The sequence below is a fragment of the Panulirus ornatus genome, chromosome 12 (assembly GCF_036320965.1).
Source record: "Panulirus ornatus isolate Po-2019 chromosome 12, ASM3632096v1, whole genome shotgun sequence".
Lineage (NCBI taxonomy): Eukaryota > Metazoa > Arthropoda > Malacostraca > Decapoda > Palinuridae > Panulirus > Panulirus ornatus.
The window spans coordinates 35,574,725-35,599,870 of NC_092235.1; the positions used below are offsets into that span (position 1 = coordinate 35,574,725).

A 25,146-nucleotide genomic window follows, 5' to 3' on the forward strand; every position below is an offset into this window, starting at 1 on the left:
TGGAGAAATCAAAAACACAGAATACAGGACAGACACAGACATCATCATAAACCCATTGAATAATACAAAAGTTCTCACAGTAATAATATCAAAGAACCTAACCTTCAGCAAGTGCAGCAAAACAGGTCATGATTCTGTATTTCTGAATTGGCATGGAAAACTGCAGTAGTTGGTGACTGAGTGTGGATGAGTGTGTGCAAAGGGGAAGTTAAGAGTAAATATGAATGAAAGCAAAGTTGTTAGGTTTAACAGGGTAGAGGCACAAGTTCATTGGAGTTTGAGAATTTTTGGAAGAAACGAAGTGTTTTAGATACCTGGGAGTGGTTATGGCAGCAAATGGAACCATGGAAACAGAAGTGGGTCATTGGGTGGGTGATGGGCCAAAGATTCTGAGAACATTGAAAAACCTGTAGAGAGAGATGTTATTATTGGGAGGGCAAAGATGGGGATGTTTGAAGGTATAACAGTGCTAACAAAGATGTATGGATGCAGGGCATGGGCTATATATGAGGCTGTGCATAGGAAAATGGATATTTGAAATAGATGTTTGAGGACAATATGTGGTGTGAGGTGGTTTGATCAAGTAAGTAATAAAAGGGTAAGAAAGATGTGTGGTTATAATAAGAGAGGCTGAGAGCTGAAGAGGGTGCACTATATTGATTTGGACATATAGAGAGAATGGTGAGTGAGGAGAGGTTGAGAAAGAAAATATATGTGTCAAGTGTAGGGAACAAGGAGACCAAATTGGAGATGAAAGGATTGAATGAAAAAGATTTTGAATTGCCAGGGCCTGAACATGCAGGAGGGTGAAAGGTGTGCATGGGATAGAGTGAATAGGAACAGTGTTATATGCTGGGGCTGACATATTGTCAATGGCCACAACCACGGCTTGTGATGTCACTGGAGGAGACAATGGAAAAGTCTGTGGGGCCTGGCTGTGGTTTTGATGCATTGCATAGTGACAGCTATGGTGGGGAATTCACATATGAAAGATGTATATGAGGCTGTGCAAAGGAGGATGGATGTGTTCGAAATTAAATGTTTGAGGACAATATGTGGTGTGAAGTGGTTTGATCCAGTAAATAATAAAAGGGTAAGAGAGATGTTTGGTAATAAGAAGAGTGGTTGAGAGAGCTGAGAGCTGAAGAGGTTGCACTATATTGGTTTGGACATATAGAGAGAATGGTGAGCAAGGAGAGGTTGAGAAAGAGAATATATATGTGTCAAAAGTGTAGGGAACAAGAAGAGGGAGACAAAATTAGAGATGGAAGGATAGAGTGAAAAAGATTTTGAATTATCAGGGCCTGAATATGTAGGAGGGTGAAAGGTGATGTGGTATGTGGTATGCAGGGGTCGACATTTTGTCAGAGGTCTCAACCAGGCCATGTGATATCACTGGAGGAGACCATGGAAAGGTCTATGGGGCCTTGTTGATGTTTCAATGCATTGCACAATGATAACTATTGCAGGAAATTCAAGCATGAAAAGAATTCATACTTGTCTGCTGCTTCCTGTATTAGTGAGTTGGTGCCAGGAACAGATTAAAAGAAGGCTTCATTTGCTCACATCTATTCTCTAGCTGTCATGTAATGCACTGAAACTATAGCCCAGTTTTCACAACCAGCCCTCACAAACCCTTCCATGGTTTTCCTCAAAAGCTACACATGCCATGTTTCAGTCCATTAACTGCACTTTACCCCTGTTTACTACTTCTGCTGCTCACTCATTCCCTTAAATGTCTTTCATCTTCTTGCATATTTGTGCCCCAACTACTGAAAATAATTTTCACTTTAACTTTCCACCACCAGTTTGGTCTCCCCTTCTTGTCCCCTCCACTTCAGATATATTTTTTGCTGTCAACCTCTCCTCACTCATTCTTTCCATATGTACAAAATTTGATATAAGGCTCAATGTCTGTTTTTCAGCTACCACACTTTTCTTTTGTTTTGCTTGCTGTGGCATCATCTCACCCACAAGCCAGGATCCTCTGCCTTGGGGATTTCAGCATTCCCCATAAGGAACAGTAGAATCCTTCCATATGGATGGGGAGGCTTGAAGCTGTCACGTTCTCCATTTTTGATGAACTAGAGCAAGTTATTTCCCACCCCATCCATATGACTGACCACTGTGACAACTCTCCTAATATTCTGGATCTATTTTATATCTCATCCCTTGTGCTGCAACTACATAATCTTGCCCCTCCAGCTTTTTTTTTTTTTTTTTTTTTTTTTTTTTTTTTTCCAAACTTTCATAAATGTATCTATTTTAAAGGCACCTTCCACTCTAGCAGCCCCTTCTAACCATAAATATTGGTACTTCAACAAAGCTGACTGGAATAACTTATGAAATTCATTTCTTACTTTCCTTGGTTGAATTACTGTTTCTTATGTAGTGATGCCTCTGTCTCCATTAAACACATAGCAGAGGTTATTGTTGTGGGAGTAGGAGCATTTATCCATTGAAGTTCACTAGTTATGGAGACTGTACTGCCTAGGCCACCCCCTTGAGGGAGTTCTAGGTGGGTACAGGCATCAGAGATATAGATGGATAGAGCATTTATCCCCTCTTCCTCCGAGACATCCTCTTCTTCTAGTCTATGGTTCAATCGTTGTTGTTCTAAGGCCATTCAGGCAAGGGATCAGGTATATTAGGCATGGAAAAACTAAACTTCTTCAAACTTCCATTTAGCATTTATCACTGCCTGTAATCATTGCAAGTTTATTATCCATGAGGCAAAGCATTCCTTTATTCATTGGAAGTGCAATAACCTCTACTCATCAGCTACTGATAGGTCTTCCTGGTCTTTAGCTAAAGGCATCATTAACAACTTCTGTTGCTCTGCCTTTCCTTCACTTTTCTGTTCTGATGGTACCATAGCTGTCTATAGCTGTCTCTCCCTTAGACAAAGCAACTCTTTGGATACCATTTCTCCACTGACTCTCTCTTGGATGACTAACATTCCTTCACCCCTGATGCTCCTCTTACCAATCCTATGCCCATTCCCATAATCTGTTTTCGAACTGTCTGAAAAGTCCTACTTCTTTGGACACAGGCAAGCCTTATGGCCTTGATGTCTTCCATCCCTATGTGCTGAAAGAGTGTGCATCGGAACTTTCACCTGTGCTTGCTCATGTTCTGTTTGTTTAAAAACGAGGACTTTCCCTTCTTCTTGGAAGCATGCGTTAATGTATCCCATCCCTAACTATTGCCCTTATGCTTTGATATCTACTATTTCCAAAGTCTGAATCTCTCCTCAATTCCCATATCCTCAGACATCTTGAATCACAGTGTTCTCTCTTATCATCAACATGGCCTTTATAAGGTGAGATCCACTGGTGATATTCTCTCCTATCTTGCTAATGTTTGGTCATCATCCCTAAAAGATTTTGGGAGATCCTATGTGGCTGCATTTGATATACCCAGAACCTTTGACAGGTTGTGGCATTAGGGGGTCTCATCTCTAAGCTTCCCTCGTTTAGCTTTTGTCCCTCATATCTAACTTCCTCTGTGGCCAAGCTATCTCTGTGGTTGCTAATGTAACAATCTTTCCCCCTTTCTCCATCAGCAAAAGTGTCCCTTAAGATTCTGTCCTCTCTCCCACACTTTTTCTCCTTTTTATCAACGATATCTTCTCTTTCACAAATATCCAAATGCACTCATCTGCTGATGGCCTTTATAAGGTGAGATCCACTGGTGATATTCTCTCCCATCTTACTAATGTTTGGTCATCATCCCTAAAAGATTTTGGGAGATCCTATGTGGCTGCCTTTGATATACCCAGAACCTTTGACAGGTTGTGGCATTAGGGGGTCTCATCTCTAAGCTTCTCTCTTTTAGCTTTTGTCCCTCATATCTAACTTCCTCTGTGGCCAAGCTATCTCTGTGGTTGTTAATGTAACAATCTTTCCCCCTTTCTCCATCAGCAAAAGTGTCCCTTAAGATTCTGTCCTCTCTCCCACACTTTTTCTCCTTTTTATCAATGATATCCTTTCTTTCACAAATATCCAAATGCACTCATATGCTGATGACTCAACACTGCATTCCACTGCATTCTTCAATTTTGTTCCTTCTTCTCTCACCCAATCTGCATCATGTCTTGAAATAACTTCCTCAATAAACACAGACTTAGATAGGATATCTCAGTGGGGTAGACAAAATCTGGTCAAGTCTAATGCCTCCAAGACATAAATTGTGCTCATCTTTCTATCGAAAATTCCTAACAACTTTCCCATCTTCAACAGTTCTGTAATTTCACCTCTTGACTTGGTGAGCATACTTGATATTACTGTAACATTCACTCTGTGTTAGAAACCTCACTTTATGGAAATAGCTCTATATCACAAGCAAACAGCAAATGACTCGCCTCTCACATTTGCTTATTCCAAACAGGCTGCATACCTGTTCATGTCTCCAACACCTATGCATTCAACACCCACCAAGCATCTATATCAGCACTATCATATGTTTTCCTCAGATCCCTAAATTTCACATGCAAATCCTTGTTTCTCAAGTATTTTTCACACAATCTTCAAAGCAGATACCTGTCAGATGCATTATGCATTCAACCACCATCTCAATACAACTTATCAGTTACACTCAACAAACATGTTAACTGTAGTTTGAACAATCTCTTTTCTCCCCTGTTTTTATACAGTGGCACTATACAAGGATTCTGCCAATCCTCAGCACAGCACCATGATCCATACATACATTGAAAATCCTCTCTAACAAATCAACACTACTGTATTCCCCTCTATCAAAAAATTCAGTTACAATGCCATCTACTCTTGCCACATTGTATTTTATTCAAGTTCCCCCCCCCCCCTTTCTCTCTTCACCAGTGTACTCTTCATGAAGTTTATCACTTCACATACCTCCATGACCTACATCTGCCTCCATATCATCAAACACATTCAACAGTCTTTTTAATTGTACTCACTCTGTCTCCTTTTCTCCTCACCTCTGCCTGGTACAACTTCCCCATTTGCCAACTTCACTGATATTTCCATTTGTTCTTGTGTTTCCTACATCATTCACCATCTTCCAAAATGTTTTCTCCCTGAAATCTGTTGATACCTGCTTAACCCAGCTTTCATTTGCCCTCTTTTTCAGCTCCTGCACCTTGTTCCTTTTGATCTCCTGCTGCTTCCTCTTATACATCCAACTCTGTTACACTTATTCCCTGTAAGTAATGCCCATTCACCTCTTTACTCCTTTTCTAGTATCTAAACTTCATCATCCTGCCACTTACTACTTTTTCTCCCATGCCTACCTTCAGTCACACACACACATTTCTTGCATTGGCAGAACTGCTTCCCTAAACATCTCCCATTCATCACCTACACCCCTAGCTTCATTTAATCTCGCCTTTTGCCGTGTTATACTCAGTCTTTCATAGTAACTCTTCATGCAAGCCTCTCTCTTGAGCTGAGGTACTTTAACTACCCTCTTCTCAGCCATATAATTCCTCATTCTTAAAGCCTCTACAAATCTTCACCCCCAATTAAGCCAGATACCCAGTTTATCTAGAAATGCATAGGGTAGGGTGAACAGCGTGGGTTACTGTGGATCAGCTGACGTGATCAGGATTCAAACCTTTGTGGGCTCGACTCTAGGTGGCCCATGAATGCATTATAGCAGCAAGGCTAACTGCTGCATCACAGGTTTTAGAGTTGTGTAAATGCAGAACATTAAAAATATTACTGAAGGAAATATTGAGGCATTATTCACTTCAGAAGAGTTTTAGAATGGAATCATTATCAAGTGACTGGTGTTTAAGTAGGTATTGATTATGTGATTTAATAGTTTGAAAATGTAATTTGGAATTTATGATAATATTGCTGTGAAGCTAAGATTTTGCCATAATTTTTTTCCTCAGCCACAAGATCTCCATCCTGCAAAACCCCGAGTTTCTCAAAATCAAAGGCTGTACAACTTGAGGGGACGAAATCTAGAAAATCTCTGATTTCTCTGGCAGGTGCTCAAAAACTTACAAGCAAGTCCCCCCAAATAACAGAAACATCTCAGAGTACTAAAAAGGAAACTTCAAAATCAAGCAGTAAATTTTGTAATACACTCAAAAAGACTCCAAAAACTGCCAAGAAGTTTACAGATATTACCCTTAGATCATCCCAACCTACAGAGAAATCCCTAGAACAAAAATCTTTCAAGGAATCCATTAAAAAGATTGCGACATGCAATAGGAGATCCCCAAGGACATGTCTTACAATGGCTACAACCAAGTTGTCACCATCAGGTCACCCAAGCGCCTTGCCAAGACTTCTTAAGGAGAATGTGAAACCTGGTAAGAAAAAGTTAGTGTATAGAATTATATAAGAACTACAGATGTTTCTGGACTGCACTTGCTCAAGGTTACACCATGATTGAAAAATCATATTTTGCAAAGTTGTATCATTGTAAGTACAGTCTCATCAAAGAACTTCCAACTCCAAAGGAGGGTACAGTTTTCTATTATTGTATAATATAAGATATATATACTATATATATTTATTATTTTATTTGTTTTACTTAATCGCTGTTACCCACATCATTGAGGTAGTGCCAGGAAACAGACTAAGATTTGCCCATCCACTCATATACACACACACACACACACACACACACACACACACACAAAATAATAATAATAATAATAAAAATATTTATATATATGTATATGTGTGTGTGTGTGTATATGTGCGTGTGTAGGTGTATGTATATATATATATATATATGTATATATATATATATGTATATATATATATATATATATATATATATATATATATATATATATATATATATATATATATAAATATATGTATATATTTATATTTTTTATTATACTTTGTCGCTGTCTCCCGCGTTTGCGAGGTAGCGCAAGGAAGCAGACGAAGGAAATGGCCCCCCCCCCCCATACACATGTATATACATACGTCCACACACGCAAATATACATACCTACACAGCTTTCCATGGTTTACCCCAGACGCTTCACATGCCTTGCTTCAATCCACTGACAGCACGTCAACCCCGGTATACCACATCGCTCCAATTCACTCTATTCCTTGCCCTCCTTTCACCCTCCTGCATGTTCAGGCCCCTATCACACAAAATCTTTTTCACTCCATCTTTCCACCTCCAATTTGGTCTCCCTCTTCTCCTTGTTCCCTCCACCTCCGACACATATATCCTCTTGGTCAATCTTTCCTCACTCATCCTCTCCATGTGCCCAAACCACTTCAAAACACCCTCTTCTGCTCTCTCAACCACGCTCTTTTTATTTCCACACATCTCTCTTACCCTTACGTTACTCACTCGATCAAACCACCTCACACCACACATTGTCCTCAAACATCTCATTTCCAGCACATCCATCCTCCTGCGCACAACTCTATCCATAGCCCACACCTCGCAACCATACAACATTGTTGGAACCACTATTCCTTCAAACATACCCATTTTTGCTGTCCGAGATAATGTTCTCGACTTCCACACATTCTTCAAGGCCCCCAGGATTTTCGCCCCCTCCCCCACCCTATGATCCACTTCCGCTTCCATGGTTCCATCCGCTGCCAGATCCACTCCCAGATATCTAAAACACTTCACTTCCTCCAGTTTTTCTCCATTCAAACTCACCTCCCAATTGACTTGACCCTCAACCCTACTGTACCTAATAACCTTGCTCTTATTCACATTTACTCTTAACTTTCTTCTTCCACACACTTTTCCAAACTCAGTCACCAGCTTCTGCAGTTTCTCACATGAATCAGCCACCAGCGCTGTATCATCAGCGAACAACAACTGACTCACTTCCCAAGCTCTCTCATCCCCAACAGACTTCATACTTGCCCCTCTTTCCAAAACTCTTGCATTTACCTCCCTAACAACCCCATCCATAAACAAATTAAACAACCATGGAGACATCACACATCCCTGCCGCAAACCTACATTCACTGAGAACCAATCACTTTCCTCTCTTCCTACACGTACACATGCCTTACATCCTCGATAAAAACTTTTCACTGCTTCTAACAACTTTCCTCTCACACCATATATTCTTAATACCTTCCACAGAGCATCTCTATCAACTCTATCATATGCCTTCTCCAGATCCATAAATGCTACATACAAATCCATTTGCTTTTCTAAGTATTTCTCACATACATTCTTCAAAGCAAACACCTGATCCACACATCCTCTACCACTTCTGAAACCACACTGCTCTTCCCCAATCTGATGCTCTGTACATGCCTTCACCCTCTCAATCAATACCCTCCCATATAATTTACCAGGAATACTCAACAAACTTATATCTCTGTAATTTGAGCACTCACTCTTATCCCTTTTGCCTTTGTACAATGGCACTATGCACGCATTCCGCCAATCCTCAGGCACCTCACCATGAGTCATACATACATTAAATAACCTTACCAACCAGTCAACAATACAGTCACCCCCTTTTTTAATAAATTCCACTGCAATACCATCCAAACCTGCTGCCTTGCCGGCTTTCATCTTCCGCAAAGCTTTCACTACCTCTTCTCTGTTTACCAAATCATTTTCCCTAACCCTCTCACTTTGCACACCACCTCGACCAAAACACCCTATATCTGCCACTCTATCATCAAACACATTCAACAAACCTTCAAAATACTCACTCCATCTCCTTCTCACATCACCACTACTTGTTATCACCTCCCCACTTGCGCCCTTCACCGAAGTTCCCATTTGCTCCCTTGTCTTACGCACTTTATTTACCTCCTTCCAGAACATCTTTTTATTCTCCCTAAAATTTAATGATACTCTCTCACCCCAACTCTCATTTGCCCTTTTTTTCACCTCTTGCACCTTTCGCTTGACCTCCTGTCTCTTTCTTTTATACATCTCCCACTCAATTGCATTTTTTCCCTACAAAAATCGTCCAAATGCCTCTCTCTTCTCTTTCACTAATACTCTTACTTCTTCATCCCACCACTCACTACCCTTTCTAATCAACCCACCTCCCACTCTTCTCATGCCACAAGCATCTTTTGTGCAATCCATCACTGATTCCCTAAATACATCCCATTCCTCCCCCACTCCCCTTACTTCCATTGTTCTCACCTTTTTCCATTCTGTACTCAGTCTCTCCTGGTACTTCCTCACACAGGTCTCCTTCTCAAGCTCACTTACTCTCACCACCCTCTTCACCCCAACATTCACTCTTCTTTTCTGAAAACCCATACAAATCTTCACCTTAGCCTCCACAAGATAATGATCAGACATCCCTCCAGTTGCACCTCTCAGCACATTAACATCCAAAAGTCTCTCTTTCGCACGCCTGTCAATTAACACGTAATCCAATAACGCTCTCTGGCCATCTCTCCTACTTACATATGTATACTTATGTATATCTCGCTTTTTAAACCAGGTATTCCCAATCATCAGTCCTTTTTCAGCACATAAATCTACAAGCTCTTCACCATTTCCATTTACAACACTGAACACCCCATGTATACCAATTATTCCCTCAACTGCTACATTACTCACCTTTGCATTCAAATCACCCATCACTATGACCCGGTCTCGTGCATCAAAACCACTAACACACTCATTCAGCTGCTCCCAAAACACTTGCCTCTCTTGATCTTTCTTCTCATGCCCAGGTGCATATGCACCAATAATCACCCACCTCTCTCCATCAACTTTCAGTTTTACCCATATTAATCGAGAATTTACTTTCTTACACTCTATCACATACTCCCACAACTCCTGTTTCAGGAGTATTGCTACTCCCTCCCTTGCTCTTGTCCTCTCACTAACCCCTGACTTTACTTCCAAGACATTCCCAAACCACTCTTCCCCTTTACCCTTGAGCTTCGTTTCACTCAGAGCCAAAACATCCAGGTTCCTTTCCTCAAACATACTACCTATCTCTCCTTTTTTCACATCTTGGTTACATCCACACACATTTAGGCACCCCACTCTGAGCCTTCGAGGAGGATGAGCACTCCCCGCGTGACTCCTTCTTCTGTTTCCCATTTTAGAAAGTTAATACAAGGAGGGGAGGATTTCTGGCCCCCCGCTCCCGTCCCCACTATTATCCCTGGGGATAGGAGTGAAAGAATACTTCCCACGCATTCCTCGCGTGTTGTAGAAGGCGACTAGAGGGGACGGGAGAAATCCTCCCCTCCTTGTATTTTTAACTTTCTAAAATGGGAAACAGAAGAAGGAGTCACGCGGGGAGTGCTCATCCTCCTCGAAGGCTCAGAGTGGGGTGCCTAAATGTGTGTGGATGTAACCAAGATGTGAAAAAAGGAGAGATAGGTAGTATGTTTGAGGAAAGGAACCTGGATGTTTTGGCTCTGAGTGAAACGAAGCTCAAGGGTAAAGGGGAAGAGTGGTTTGGGAATGTCTTGGAAGTAAAGTCAGGGGTTAGTGAGAGGGCAAGAGCAAGGGAAGGAGTAGCAGTACTCCTGAAACAGCAGTTCTGGGAGTATGTGATAGAATGTAAGAAAGTAAATTCTCGATTGATATGGGTAAAACTGAAAGTTGATGGAGAGAGATGGGTGATTATTGGTGCATATGCACCTGGGCATGAGAAGAAAGATCATGAGAGGCAAGTGTTTTGGGAGCAGCTGAATGAGTGTGTTAGTGGTTTTGATGCACGAGACCGGGTTATAGTGATGGGTGATTTGAATGCAAAGGTGAGTAATGTGGCAGTTGAGGGAATAATTGGTATACATGGGGTGTTCAGTGTTGTAAATGGAAATGGTGAAGAGCTTGTAGATTTATGTGCTGAAAAAGGACTGGTGATTGGGAATACCTGGTTTAAAAAGCGAGATATACATAAGTATACGTATGTAAGTAGGAGAGATGGCCAGAGAGCGTTATTGGATTACGTGTTAACTGACAGGCGCGCGAAAGAGAGACTTTTGGATGTTAATGTGCTGAGAGGTGCAACTGGAGGGACGTCTGATCATTATCTTGTGGAGGCTAAGGTGAAGATTTGTATGGGTTTTCAGAAAAGAAGAGTGAATGTTGGGGTGAAGAGGGTGGTGAGAGTAAGTGAGCTTGGGAAGGAGACTTGTGTGAGGAAGTACCAGGAGAGATTGAGTACAGAATGGAAAAAGGTGAGAACAATGGAAGTAAGGGGAGTGGGGGAGGAATGGGATGTATTTAGGGAATCAGTGATGGATTGCACAAAAGATGCTTGTGGCATGAGAAGAGTGGGAGGTGGGTTGATTAGAAAGGGTAGTGAGTGGTGGGATGAAGAAGTAAGAGTATTAGTGAAAGAGAAGAGAGAGGCATTTGGACGATTTTTGCAGGGAAAAAATGCAATTGAGTGGGAGATGTATAAAAGAAAGAGACAGGAGGTCGAGAAAGGTGCAAGAGGTGAAAAAGAGGGCAAGTGAGAGTTGGGGTGAGAGAGTATCATTAAATTTTAGGGAGAATAAAAAGATGTTCTGGAAGGAGGTAAATAAAGTGCGTAAGACAAGGGAGCAAATGGGAACTTCAGTGAATGGCGCAAATGGGGAGGTGATAACAAGTAGTGGTGATGTGAGAAGGAGAAGGAGTGAGTATTTTGAAGGTCTGTTGAATGTGTTTGATGATAGAGTGGCAGATATAGGGTGTTTTGGTCGAGGTGGTGTGCAAAGTGAGAGGGTTAGGGAAAATGATTTGGTAAACAGAGAAGAGGTAGTGAAAGCTTTGCGGAAGATGAAAGCCGGCAAGGCAGCAGGTTTGGATGGTATTGCAGTGGAATTTATTAAAAACGGGGGTGACTGTATTATTGACTGGTTGGTAAGGTTATTTAATGTATGTATGACTCATGGTGAGGTGCCTGAAGATTGGCGGAATGCGTGCATAGTGCCTTTGTACAAAGGCAAAGGGGATAAGAGTGAGTGCTCAAATTACAGAGGTATAAGTTTGTTGAGTATTCCTGGTAAATTGTATGGGAGGGTATTGATTGAGAGGGTGAAGGCATGTACAGAGCATCAGATTGGGGAAGAGCAGTGTGGTTTCAGAAGTGGTAGAGGATGTGTGGATCAGGTGTTTGCTTTGAAGAATGTATGTGAGAAATACTTAGAAAAGCAAATGGATTTGTATGTAGCATTTATGGATCTGGAGAAGGCATATGATAGAGTTGATAGAGATGCTCTGTGGAAGGTATTAAGAATATATGGTGTGGGAGGAAAGTTGTTAGAAGCAGTGAAAAGTTTTTATCGAGGATGTAAGGCATGTGTACGTGTAGGAAGAGAGGAAAGTGATTGGTTCTCAGTGAATGTAGGTTTGCGGCAGGGGTGTGTGATGTCTCCATGGTTGTTTAATTTGTTTATGGATGGGGTTGTTAGGGAGGTGAATGCAAGAGTTTTGGAAAGAGGGGCAAGTATGAAGTCTGTTGGGGATGAGAGAGCTTGGGAAGTGAGTCAGTTGTTGTTCCCTGATGATGCAGCGCTGGTGGCTGATTCATGTGAGAAACTGCAGAAGCTGGTGACTGAGTTTGGTAAAGTGTGTTAAAGAAGAAAGTTAAGAGTAAATGTGAATAAGAGCAAGGTTATTAGGTACAGTAGGGTTGAGGGTCAAGTCAATTGGGAGGTGAGTTTGAATGGAGAAAAACTGGAGGAAGTGAAGTGTTTTAGATATCTGGGAGTGGATCTGGCAGCGGATGGAACCATGGAAGCGGAAGTGGATCATAGGGTGGGGGAGGGGGCGAAAATTCTGGGAGCCTTGAAGAATGTGTGGAAGTCGAGAACATTATCTCGGAAAGCAAAAATGGGTATGTTTGAAGGAATAGTGGTTCCAACAATGTTGTATGGTTGCGAGGCGTGGACTATGGATAGAGTTGTGCGCAGGAGGGTGGATGTGCTGGAAATGAGATGTTTGAGGACAATGTGTGGTGTGAGGTGGTTTGATCGAGTAAGTAACGTAAGGGTAAGAGAGATGTGTGGAAATAAAAAGAGCGTGGTTGAGAGAGCAGAAGAGGGTGTTTTGAAATGGTTTGGTCACATGGAGAGAATGAGTGAGGAAAGATTGACCAAGAGGATATACGTGTCGGAGGTGGAGGGAACGAGGAGAAGAGAGAGACCAAATTGGAGGTGGAAAGATGGAGTGAAAAAGATTTTGTGTGATCGGGGCCTGAACATGCAGGAGGGTGAAAGGAGGGCAAGGAATAGAGTGAATTGGAGCGATGTGGTATACCGGGGTTGACGTGCTGTCAGTGGATTGAATCAAGGCATGTGAAGCGTCTGGGGTAAACCATGGAAAGCTGTGTAGGTATGTATATTTGCGTGTGTGGACGTATGTATATACATGTGTATGGGGGGGGGGTTGGGCCATTTCTTTCGTCTGTTTCCTTGCGCTACCTCGCAAACGCGGGAGACAGCGACAAAGTATAAAAAAAAAGATATATATATATATATATATATATATATATATATATATATATATATATATATATATATATATAGGGGAGGAAGAATACTTCCCACGTATTCCCTGCGTATCGTAGAAGGCGACTAAAAGGGGAGGGAGCAGGGGGCTGGAAATCCTCCCCTCTTGTTTTTTTAATTATCCAAAAGAAGGAACAGAGAAGGGGGCCAGGTGAGGATATTCCCTCTAAGGCCCAGTCCTCTGTTCTTAATGCTACCTTGCTAACGCGGGAAATGGCGAATAGTATGAAAAATATATATCTTTTCTTCTTCTTTTAAACTATTTGCCATTTCCCGCGTTGGCGAGGTAGCGTTAAGAACAGAGGACTGGGCCTTTTTTGGAACATCCTCACCTGGCCCCCTCTGTTCCTCCTTTTGGGAAAAAAAAAAATATATATATATATATATATATATATATATATTATTTTATTTATATTTATTATACTTTGTCGCTGTCTCCCGCGTTTGCGAGGTAGCGCAAGGAAACAGACGAAAGAAATGGCCCAACCCCCCCCATACACATGTATATACATACATCCACACACGCAAATATACATACCTACACAGCTTTCCATGGTTAACCCCAGACGCTTCACATGCCTTGATTCAATCCACTGACAGCACGTCAACCCCGGTATACCACATCGCTCCAATTCACTCTATTCCTTGCCCTCCTTTCACCCTTCTGCATGTTCAGGCCCCGATCACACAAAATCTTTTTCACTCCATCTTTCCACCTCCAATTTGGTCTCCCTCTTCTCCTTGTTCCCTCCACCTCCGACACATATATCCTCTTGGTCAATCTTTCCTCACTCATCCTCTCCATGTGCCCAAACCACTTCAAAACACCCTCTTCTGCTCTCTCAACCACGCTCTTTTTATTTCCACACATCTCTCTTACCCTTACGTTACTCACTCGATCAAACCACCTCACACCACACATTGTCCTCAAACATCTCATTTCCAGCACATCCATCCTCCTGCGCACAACTCTATCCATAGCCCACGCCTCGCAACCATACAACATTGTTGGAACCACTATTCCTTCAAACATACCCATTTTTGCTTTCCGAGATAATGTTCTCGACCTCCACACATTCTTTAAGGCCCCCAGAATTTTCGCCCCCTCCCCCACCCTATGATCCACTTCCGCTTCCATGGTTCCATCCGCTGCCAGATCCACTCCCAGATATCTAAAACACTTCACTTCCTCCAGTTTTTCTCCATTCAAACTCACCTCCCAATTGACTTGACCCTCAACCCTACTGTACCTAATAACCTTGCTCTTATTCACATTTACTCTTAACTTTCTTCTTCCACACACTTTACCAAACTCAGTCACCAGCTTCTGCAGTTTCTCACATGAATCAGCCACCAGCGCTGTATCATCAGCGAACAACAACTGACTCACTTCCCAAGCTCTCTCATCCCCAACAGACTTCATACTTGCCCCTCTTTCCAAAACTCTTGCATTTACCTCCCTAACAACCCCATCCATAAACAAATTAAACAACCATGGAGACATCACACACCCCTGCCGCAAACCTACATTCACTGAGAACCAATCACTTTCCTCTCTTCCTACACGTACACATGCCTTACATCCTCGATAAAAACTTTTCACTGCTTGAGTCATAAGTACATAAGGATAACCTTACAACCAGTCAAAATACAGTCCACCCCCTTTTTTAATAAATTCCACTGCCAATCGCATCCAAACCTGCTGCCCCCATTGCGGCTTTCATCTTCCCGCAACAGCTTTCACTAACCTGCTTCTTCTGTTTACCAAATCATTTTCCCTAACTTTCACTTGTGCACACCACCTCGACCAAAAACACCCTAATGTCTGCCAGGGCTCTACTCATCAAACACATTCAACAAACTTCAAAAACTACTTTTCAACCCAGTCTCCTTCTCAGACATCACCACTACTTGTCTATCACCTTCCCCACTTGCGCCCTTCACCGAAGTTCCATTTTGGCTCCCTTGTTTGCGCACTTTATTTAACGCGTCCTTCCAGAAAATCTTTTTATTCTCCTAAATATGGTAATGATACTCTCTCACCCCAACTTCAATTTGCACTTTTTTTCACTCGTTGCACCTTTCGACTTGAACTCCATAGTCTCTTTTCTTTTATACATCTCCCCATCTCACATGCATTTTTTCCTACATAAATCGGTCCAAATGACTCTCTCCTTCTCTTTCACTAATACTTCTTACTTCTTCATCCCACCACTTGTCTCATACCCTTTACAGTGTCACCCCACCACTCCACTCTCTCTTGGCCACAGCCATCTTTTGTGCAATCCATCACTGATTCCCTAATACATTTTTTTTTTTCCCCATTCCTCCCCCATCCACCTTACTTCCATTGTTCTACCTTTTTCCATTCTGTACTCTGTCTCTCCTGGTAATTCCCTCACACAGGTTCCTTCTCAAGCTCACTTACTCTCACCACCCTCGTCTCAGCCCCAAAATTCATCTTCTTTTCTGAAACCAATACCAAATCTTCACCCCTTAGCTCCACAGATAATGATCAGACATCCTCCAGTTGGCACCTCTCAGCAATGTAAACTTCCAAAAGTCTCTCTTTTCGCTCGCCTTGTCAATTAACACGTAATCCAATAACGCTCTCTGGCCATTCTCCTATTACATTGTATACTTATGTTTTATCTCGCTTTTTAAAACCAGGTATTCCAATCATCAGTCCTTTTTCAGCCCCCCAAAAACATAAATCTACAAGCTCTTCACCTTTCCATTTACAACACTGAACAACCCATGTTATACCATTATTCCTCAACTGCTACATACTCACCTTTGCATTCACAATCACCATCACTATGACCGGTCTCGTGCATCAAAACCACTAACTCACTCATTCAGCTGCTCCCAAAACATTGCCCTCTCTTGATCTTTCTTCTCATGCCCAGGTGCATATGCACCAATAATCACCCACCTCCTTCCATCAACTTTCAGTTTTGACCCATATTAATCGTGAATTTACTTTTCTTACACTCTTATCCATACTCCCACAACTCCTGTTTGCAGGAGTATTGCTAACTCCCTCCCTTGCTCTTGTCCTCGCACTAACCCCTGACTGTACTTCCAGAAGACATTTCCTCAAACCAACTCTTCCTCCCTTTACCCTTGAGCTTCGGTTTCACTTCAGAGCAAAAATCCTCGGTTCCTTCCTCAAACATATACCTTCTCTCCTTTTTTCTACAATCTTGGTTCATCCACACACATTTAGGCACCCAACTCTGTGCCTTCGAGGGAGGATGTGCACTGCCCGCGTGCTCTTCTTCTGTTTCCCATTTTAGAAAGTTAATACGGGAGGGGGGGATTTCTGGGCCCCCCCGCTCCCGTCTCCCACTATTATCTCTGGGGATAGGAGTGAAGGAATAACTTTCCCACGGATTCCTCGCGGGTTGTAGAAGGCGGACTAGAGAGACGGGAGAAATCCTCCCCTCCTTGTATTTTTAACTTTCTAAAATGGGAAAACAGAAGAAGAGTCACGCTGGGACTGCTAATCCTCCTCGAAGGCTCAGACTGGGCGTTGTTCTAAGATGTGTGTGGATATAACCAAGATGAGAAAAAAGGAGAGATAGGTATGATGTTTGAGGAAAAGAGGGAGACCGGGATGTTTTGGCTGCGGAGTGAACGAAAAGCTCAAGGGTTAAAGGGCGAAGAGTGGTTTGGGAATGTCTTGGAAGTAAATGTCAGGGGTTAGTGAGAGGGCATGAGCAGGGGAAGGGAGTAGCAGTACTCCTGAAACAAGCTGTTTGGGAGTATGTGTCGAATGTAGAAAGTAAATTTCGGTATTGATATGGGTAAAACTGAAAGGTTGATGGAGAGGAGATGGGTGATTATTGGTGCATATGCACCTGGGGCATGAGGAAGAAAGATTCATGAGAGGAAGTGTTTTGGGAGCAGCTGAAAGAGTGTGTTAGGGTTTTGATGCACGAGACCGGGTTATAGTGATGGGTGATTTGAATGCAAAGGTGAGTAATGTGGCAGTTGAGGGATAATTGGTTAATGGGTGTTCAGTGTTGAAATGGAAAATGGTTGAAGAGCTTGTAGATTTATGGTGCTGAAAAGGACTGGTGATTGGGAATACCTGGTTTAAAAGTGGCATGAGAAGAGTGGGAGGTGGGTTGATTAGAAAGGGTAGTGAGTGGTGGGATGAAGAAGTAAGAGTATTAGTGAAAGAGAAGAGAGAGAGAGGCATTTGGACGATTTTTGCAGGGAAAAAATGCAATTGAGTGGGAGATGTATAAAAGAAAGAGACAGGAGGTCAAGAGAAAGGTGCAAGAGGTGAAAAAAAGGGCAAATGAGAGTTGGGGTGAGAGAGTATCATTAAATTTTAGGGAGAATAAAAAGATGTTCTGGAAGGAGGTAAATAAAGTGCGTAAGACAAGGGAGCAAATGGGAACTTCAGTGAAGGGCGCAAATGGGGAGGTGATAACAAGTAGTGGTGATGTGAGAAGGAGATGGAGTGAGTATTTTGAAGGTTTGTTGAATGTGTTTGATGATAGAGTGGCAGATATAGGGTGTTTTGGTCGAGGTGGTGTGCAAAATGAGAGGGTTAGGGAAAATGATTTGGTAAACAGAGAAGAGGTAGTGAAAGCTTTGCGGAAGATGAAAGCCGGCAAGGCAGCAGGTTTGGATGGTATTGCAGTGGAATTTATTAAAAAAGGGGGTGACTGTATTGTTGACTGGCTTGGTAAGGTTATTTAATGTATGTATGACTCATGGTGAGGTGCCTGAGGATTGGCGGAATGCGTGCATAGTGCCATTGTACAAAGGCAAAGGGGATAAGAGTGAGTGCTCAAATTACAGAGGTATATGTTTGTTGAGTATTCCTGGTAAATTATATGGGAGGGTATTGATTGAGAGGGTGAAGGCATGTACAGAGCATCAGATTGGGGAAGAGCAGTGTGGTTTCAGAAGTGGTAGAGGATGTGTGGATCAGGTGTTTGCTTTGAAGAATGTATGTGAGAAATACTTAGAAAAGCAAATGGATTTGTATGTAGCATTTATGGATCTGGAGAAGGCATATGATAGAGTTGATAGAGATGCTCTGTGGAAGGTATTAAGAATATATGGTGTGGGAGGCAAGTTGTTAGAAGCAGTGAAAATATATATATATATATATATATATATATATATATATATATATATATATATATATATATATATATATATATATATATATATATATATTTCTGTTCTTTCACACTACTCGCCATTTCCCGCATCAGCGAGGTAGCGCCAAGAACAGAGGACTGATCCTCTGAGGGAAATCCTCACCCGGCCCCCCTCTCTGTTCCCCCTCTGTATCCAATATTAAGCAAGGTAGTGCAAGGAAACAGACAAAAGAATGGTCCAACCCACCCACATACACATGTATATACATAAACGCCCACACACATGCACACACACATATACACACCTATACATTTCAATGTATACATACATATACATACACAGACCTATACATATATACACATTCCTATGAGTCCACGGGGAAAATATAACATGATAAGTTCCCAAGTGCACTTTCATGTGATAATCACATCGTCTTTTCCACATAATAAGTTTATGATATGCACGTTGTCTGTCTTGGACAATCATGTGTTTACCAAATGGCGTTCTAGCTACGTCTTCATTGTATATCAGCTGAGTTATATTTCCTTCTTGTATCTCCCCTGATGATCTGATTATTACACAAAAGTGCACATGGGAACTTATCGTGTTTCATTTCCCCCCTGGACTCATAGGAATATACTTGATCACGTGCAAATTGTGATCCTTTTCAGTATATGCACATGTACATATTCATACTTGCTCCCTTCATCCATTCCTTTTACCACCCCGCCACACATGAAATAGAGCACACCCTTGCCCCCGTGTGCGCATGAGGTACCATTTGGAAAAGACCACAAAGGCCACATTTGTTCACACCCAGTCTCTAGCTGTCATGTGTAATGCACAGAAACCACTGCTCCCTTTCCACATCCAGGCCCCACAAAACGTTCCAAGGTTTTACCCCAGATGCTTCACATGAACTGGTTCAATCCACTGACAGCACGTCTACCCCAGTATACCACATTGTTCCATTTCACTTTATTCCTTGCACGCCTTTCACCCTCCCGTATGTTCAGGCCCCAATCACTCAAAATCCTTTTCAGTCCATCCTTTCACCTCCAATTTGGTATCCCACTTCTTGTTCCCTCTCCCTCTGACAGATATATCCTCTTTCTCAATCTTTTCTCACTCATTCTCTCCATGTGACCAAACCATTTCAATACACCCTCTTCTGCTTTCTCAACCACTCTTTTTATTACCACACATCTCTTACCCTTTCATCACTTACTTGATCAAACCACCTCACATCACATATTGTCCTCAAACGTTTCATTTCCAACACATCCACCCTACTCTGCACAACCCTATCTCTAGCCCATGCCTTGCAACCATATAACGTTGTAGGAACCACAATTCCTTCAAACATACCCATTTTTGCTCTCCGAGATAACATTCTCGCCTTATACACATTCTTCAACGCTCCCAGAACCTTTGCCACCTCCCCCTCTCCCTCTCCCACCCTATGACTCACTTCCACTTCCATGGTTCCATCTGCTGCTAAATCCACTCCCAGCTATCTATAACACTTCACCTACTCCAGTTCTTCTCCATTCAAACTTACCTCCCAATTAACTTGTTCCTCATCCCCACTGAACGTACTAGCCTTGCTCTTATTCTCATTTACTCTCAGCTTTCTTCTTTCACACACTTTAACAAACTCAGTCACCACCTTCTACAGTTTCTCACTCGAATTAGCCACCTGTGCGGTATCATCACCGAACAACATCTGACTCACTTCCCAAGCCCTCTCTTCCACAACAGACTGCATATTTGCCCCTCTCTCAGAAACTTTTGCGTTCGCCTTCCTTACAACCCCATCCATAAACAAATTAAACTACCATGGAAACATCATGGACCCCTGCCGCTAACTGACATTCTCTTGGAACCAGTCACTTTCTTATCTTCCTACTCGTACACATGCCTTACATCCTTGATAAAAACTTTTCACAGCTTCTAGCAACTTACTTCCCACACCATATACTCTTAATACCTTACACAAAGCATCTCTATCAACCTTATCATATGCCTCCTCAAGATCCATAAATACTACTTACAAATCCATTTGTTTTTCTAAGTATTTCTCACATATATTTTTCGAAGTGAGCTTGGGAAGGAGACTTGTGTGAGGAAGTACCAGGAGAGATTGAGTACAGAATGGAAAAAAGGTGAGAACAAAGGATGTAAGGGGAGTGTGGGAGGAATGGGATGTATTTAGGGAAGCAGTGATGGCTTGCGCAAAAGATGCTTGTGGCATGAGAAGTGTGGGAGGTGGGCAGATTATAAAGGGTAGCGAGTGGTGGGATGAAGAAGTAAGATTATTAGTGAAAGAGAAGAGAGAGGCAATTGGATGATATTTGCAGGGAAATAATGCAAATGACTGGGAGATGTATAACAGAAAGAGGCAGGAGGTCAAGAGAAAGGTGCAAGAGATGAAAAAGAGGGCAAATGACAGTTGGGGTGAGAGAGTATCATTAAATTTTAGGGAGAATAAAAAGATGTTTTCGAAGGAGGTAAATAAAGTGCGTAAGACAAGGGAACAAATGGGAACTTCAGTTAAGGGGGCTAATGGGGAGGTGATAACAAGTAGTGGTGATGTGAGAAGGAGATGGAGTGAGTATTTTGAAGGTTTGTTCAATGTGTTTGATGATAGAGTAGCAGATATCGGGTGTTTTGGTCAAGGTGGTGTGCAAAGTGAGAGGGTTAGGGAGAATGATTTGGTAAACAGAGGAGAGGTAGTAAAAGCTTTGCGGAAGATGAAAGCTGGATAGGCAGCGGGTTTGGATGGTATTGTAGTGGAATTTACTAAAAAAGGGGGTGACTGTATTGTTGACTGGTTGGTAAGATTATTTAATGTATGTATAACTCATGGTGAGGTGCCTGAGGATTGGCGGAATGCTTGCATAGTGCCATTGTACAAAGGCAAAGGGGATAAAAGTGAATGCTCAAATTACAGAGGTATAGGTTTGTTGAGTATTCCTGGTAAATTATATGGGAGGGTATTGATTGAGAGGGTGAAGGCATGTACAGAGCATCAGATAGGGGAAGAGCAGTGTGGTTTCAGAAGTGGTAGAGGATGTGTGGATCAGGTGTTTGCTTTGAAGAATGTATGTGAGAAATATTTAGAAAAGCAAATGGATTTGTATGCAGCATTTATGGATCTGGAGAAGGCATATGATAGAGTTGTTTGAGATGCTCTGTGGAAGGTATTAAGAATATATGGTGTGGTAGGCAAGTTGTTAGAAGCAATGAAAAGTTTTTATCGAGGATGCAAGGCATGTGTATGTGTAGGAAGAGAGGAAAGTGATTGGTTCTCAGTGAATGTAGGTTTGCAGCAGGGGTGTGTGATGTCTCAATGGTTGTTTAATTTGTTTATGGATGGGGTTGTTAGGGAAGTGAATGCAAGAGTTTTGGAAAGAGGGGCAAGTATGCAGTCTGTTGTGGGTGAGAGAGCTTGGGAAGTGAGTCAGTTGTTTTTCGCTGATGATACAGCGCTGGTGGCTGATTCATGTGAGAAACTGCAGAAGCTCGTGACTGAGTTTGGTAAAGTGTGTGAAAGAAGAAAGCTGAGAGTAAATGTGAATAAGAGCAAGGTTATTAGGTACAGTAGGGTTGAGGGTCAAATCGATTGGGAGGTAAGTTTGAATGGAGAAAAACTGGAGGAAGTGAAGTGTTTTAGATATCAGGGAGTGGATTTTGCAGCTGATGGAAACATGGAAGCGGAAGTGAATCATAGGGTGGGGAAGGGGGCGAAAGTTCTGGAAGCGTTGGAGAATGTGTGGAAGTCGAGATCATTATCTCGGAAAGCAAAAATGGGTATGTTTGAAGGAATAGTGGTTACAACAATGTTATATGGTTGCAAGGCGTGGGCTATAGATAGAGTTGTGTGGAGGAGGGTGGATGTGCTGGAAATGAGATGTTTGAGGACAATATGTGGTGTGAGGTGGTTTGATTGAGTAAATAATGAAAGGGTAAGAGAGATGTGTGGTAATAAAAAGAGTGTGGTTGAGAGAGCAGAAGTGTGTTTTGAAATGGTTTGGTCACATGAAGAGAATGAGTGAGGAAAGATTGACCAAGAGGATATATGTCTCAGAGGTGGAGGGAGCAAGGAGAAGTGGAAGACCAAATTGGTGGTGGAAAGATGGAGTGAAAGAGATTTTGAGTGATTGGGGCCTGAATATGCAGGAGGGTGAAAGGTGTGCAAGGAATAGAGTGAATTGGAACGATGTAGTATACCGGGGTCGACGTGCTGTCAATGGATTGAACCAAGGCATGTGAAGCATCTGGGGTAAACCATGGAAAGCTCTTTAGGGCCTGGATGTGGAAAGGGAGCTGTGATTTAGGTGCATTATTACATGATAGCTAGAGACTGAGTGTGAACGACTGTGGCCTTTGTTGTCTTTTCCTAGCGCTACCTCGCGCACATGCTGGGGGAAGGGGTTGTTATTTCATATGTGGCGAGGTGGCGATGGGAATGAATAAAGGCAGACAATATGAATTATGTACATGTGTATATATGTATATGTCTGTGGGTGTATATATATGTATACGTTGAGATGTATAGGTATGTATATTTGCATGTGTGGACGTGTATGTATATACATGTGTATGTGGGTGTGTTGAGCCATTCTTTCGTCTGTTTCCTTGTGCTAACGCGGGAGACAGTGACAAAGCAAAATAGATATATAAAAATAAATTTTTCAAAGCAAGTACCTGATCCACGTGTCTACTACCACTTCTCAAACCACACTGCTCTTCCCCAATCTGATGCTTTATACATGCCTTGACCCTCTCAATCAGTACCTTCCCATGTAATTTCCCAGGAATACTCAACAAACTTTTTATTTATTTTATTATTTTTATTATACTTTGTCGCTGTCTCCCGCGTTTGCGAGGTAGCGCAAGGAAACAGACGAAAGAAATGGCCCGACCCCCCCCCCCATACACATGTATATACATACGTCCACACACGCAAATATACATACCTACACAGCTTTCCATGGTTTACCCCAGACGCTTCACATGCCTTGATTCAATCCACTGACAGCACGTCAACCCCGGTATACCACATCGCTCCAATTCACTCTATTCCTTGCCCTCCTTTCACCCTCCTGCATGTTCAGGCCCCGATCACACAAAATCTTTTTCACTCCATCTTTCCACCTCCAATTTGGTCTCCCTCTTCTCCTCGTTCCCTCCTCCTCCGACACATATATCCTCTTTGTCAATCTTTCCTCACTCATTCTCTCCATGTGCCCAAACCACTTCAAAACACCCTCTTCTGCTCTCTCAACCACGCTCTTTTTATTTCCACACATCTCTCTTACCCTTACGTTACTCACTCGATCAAACCACCTCACACCACACATTGTCCTCAAACATCTCATTTCCAGCACATCCATCCTCCTGCGCACAACTCTATCCATAGCCCACGCCTCGCAACATTGTTGGAACCACTATTCCTTCAAACATACCCATTTTTGCTTTCCGAGATAATGTTCTCGACTTCCACACATTCTTCAAGGCCCCCAGAATTTTCGCTCCCTCCCCCACCTTATGATCCACTTCCGCTTCCATGGTTCCATCCGCTGCCAGATCCACTCCCAGATATCTAAAACACTTCACTTCCTCCAGTTTTTCTTCATTCAAACTCACCTCCCAATTGACTTGACCCTCAACCCTACTGTACCTAATAACCTTGCTCTTATTCACATTTACTCTTAACTTTCTTCTTCCACACACTTTACCAAACTCAGTCACCAGCTTCTGCAGTTTCTCACATGAATCAGCCACCAGCGCTGTATCATCAGCGAACAACAACTGACTCACTTCCCAAGCTCTCTCATCCCCAACAGACTTCATACTTGCCCCTCTTTCCAAAACTCTTGCATTTACCTCCCTGACAACCCCATCCATAAACAAATTAAACAACCATGGAGACATCACACACCCCTGCCGCAAACCTACATTCACTGAGAACCAATCACTTTCCTCTCTTCGTACACGTACACATGCCTTACATCCTCGATAAAAACTTTTCACTGCTTCTAACAACTTTCCTCCCACACCATATATTTTTTATACCTTCCACAGAGCATCTCTATCAACTCTATCATATGCCTTCTCCAGATCCATAAATGCTACATACAAATCCATTTGCTTTTCTAAGTATTTCTCACATACATTCTTCAAAGCAAACACCTGATCCACACATCCTCTACCACTTCTGAAACCACACTGCTCTTCCCCAATCTGATGCTCTGTACATGCCTTCACCCTCTCAATCAATACCCTCCCATATGATTTATCAGGAATACTCAACAAACTTATACCTCTGTAATTTGAGCACTCACTCTTATCCCCTTTGCCTTTGTACAATGGCACTATGCACGCATTCCGCCAATCCTCAGGCACCTCACCATGAGTCATACATACATTAAATAACCTTACCAACCAGTCAACAATACAGTCACCCCCTTTTTTTTATAAATTCCACTGCAATACCATCCAAACCTGCTGCCTTGCCGGCTTTCATCTTCCGCAAAGCTTTCACTACCTCTTCTCTGTTTACCAAATCATTTTCCCTAACC

The 25,146-nt window shown here is 42.3% G+C and overlaps 1 protein-coding gene across 1 annotated transcript in view; it reads left to right on the forward strand.

Annotated features, from left to right (window-relative positions):
- The first annotated feature begins 442 nt into the window (after positions 1-442).
- The window catches only part of LOC139752248 (uncharacterized), a 113,431-nt gene continuing 88,727 nt past the window's right edge, over positions 443-25,146 (forward strand). The window contains exons 1-2 of the mRNA XM_071668282.1: positions 443-458; positions 5,879-6,304. Of these exons, the coding sequence (XP_071524383.1) occupies positions 443-458; positions 5,879-6,304 (442 nt within the window). The remainder of the gene's footprint in view (positions 459-5,878; positions 6,305-25,146) is intronic.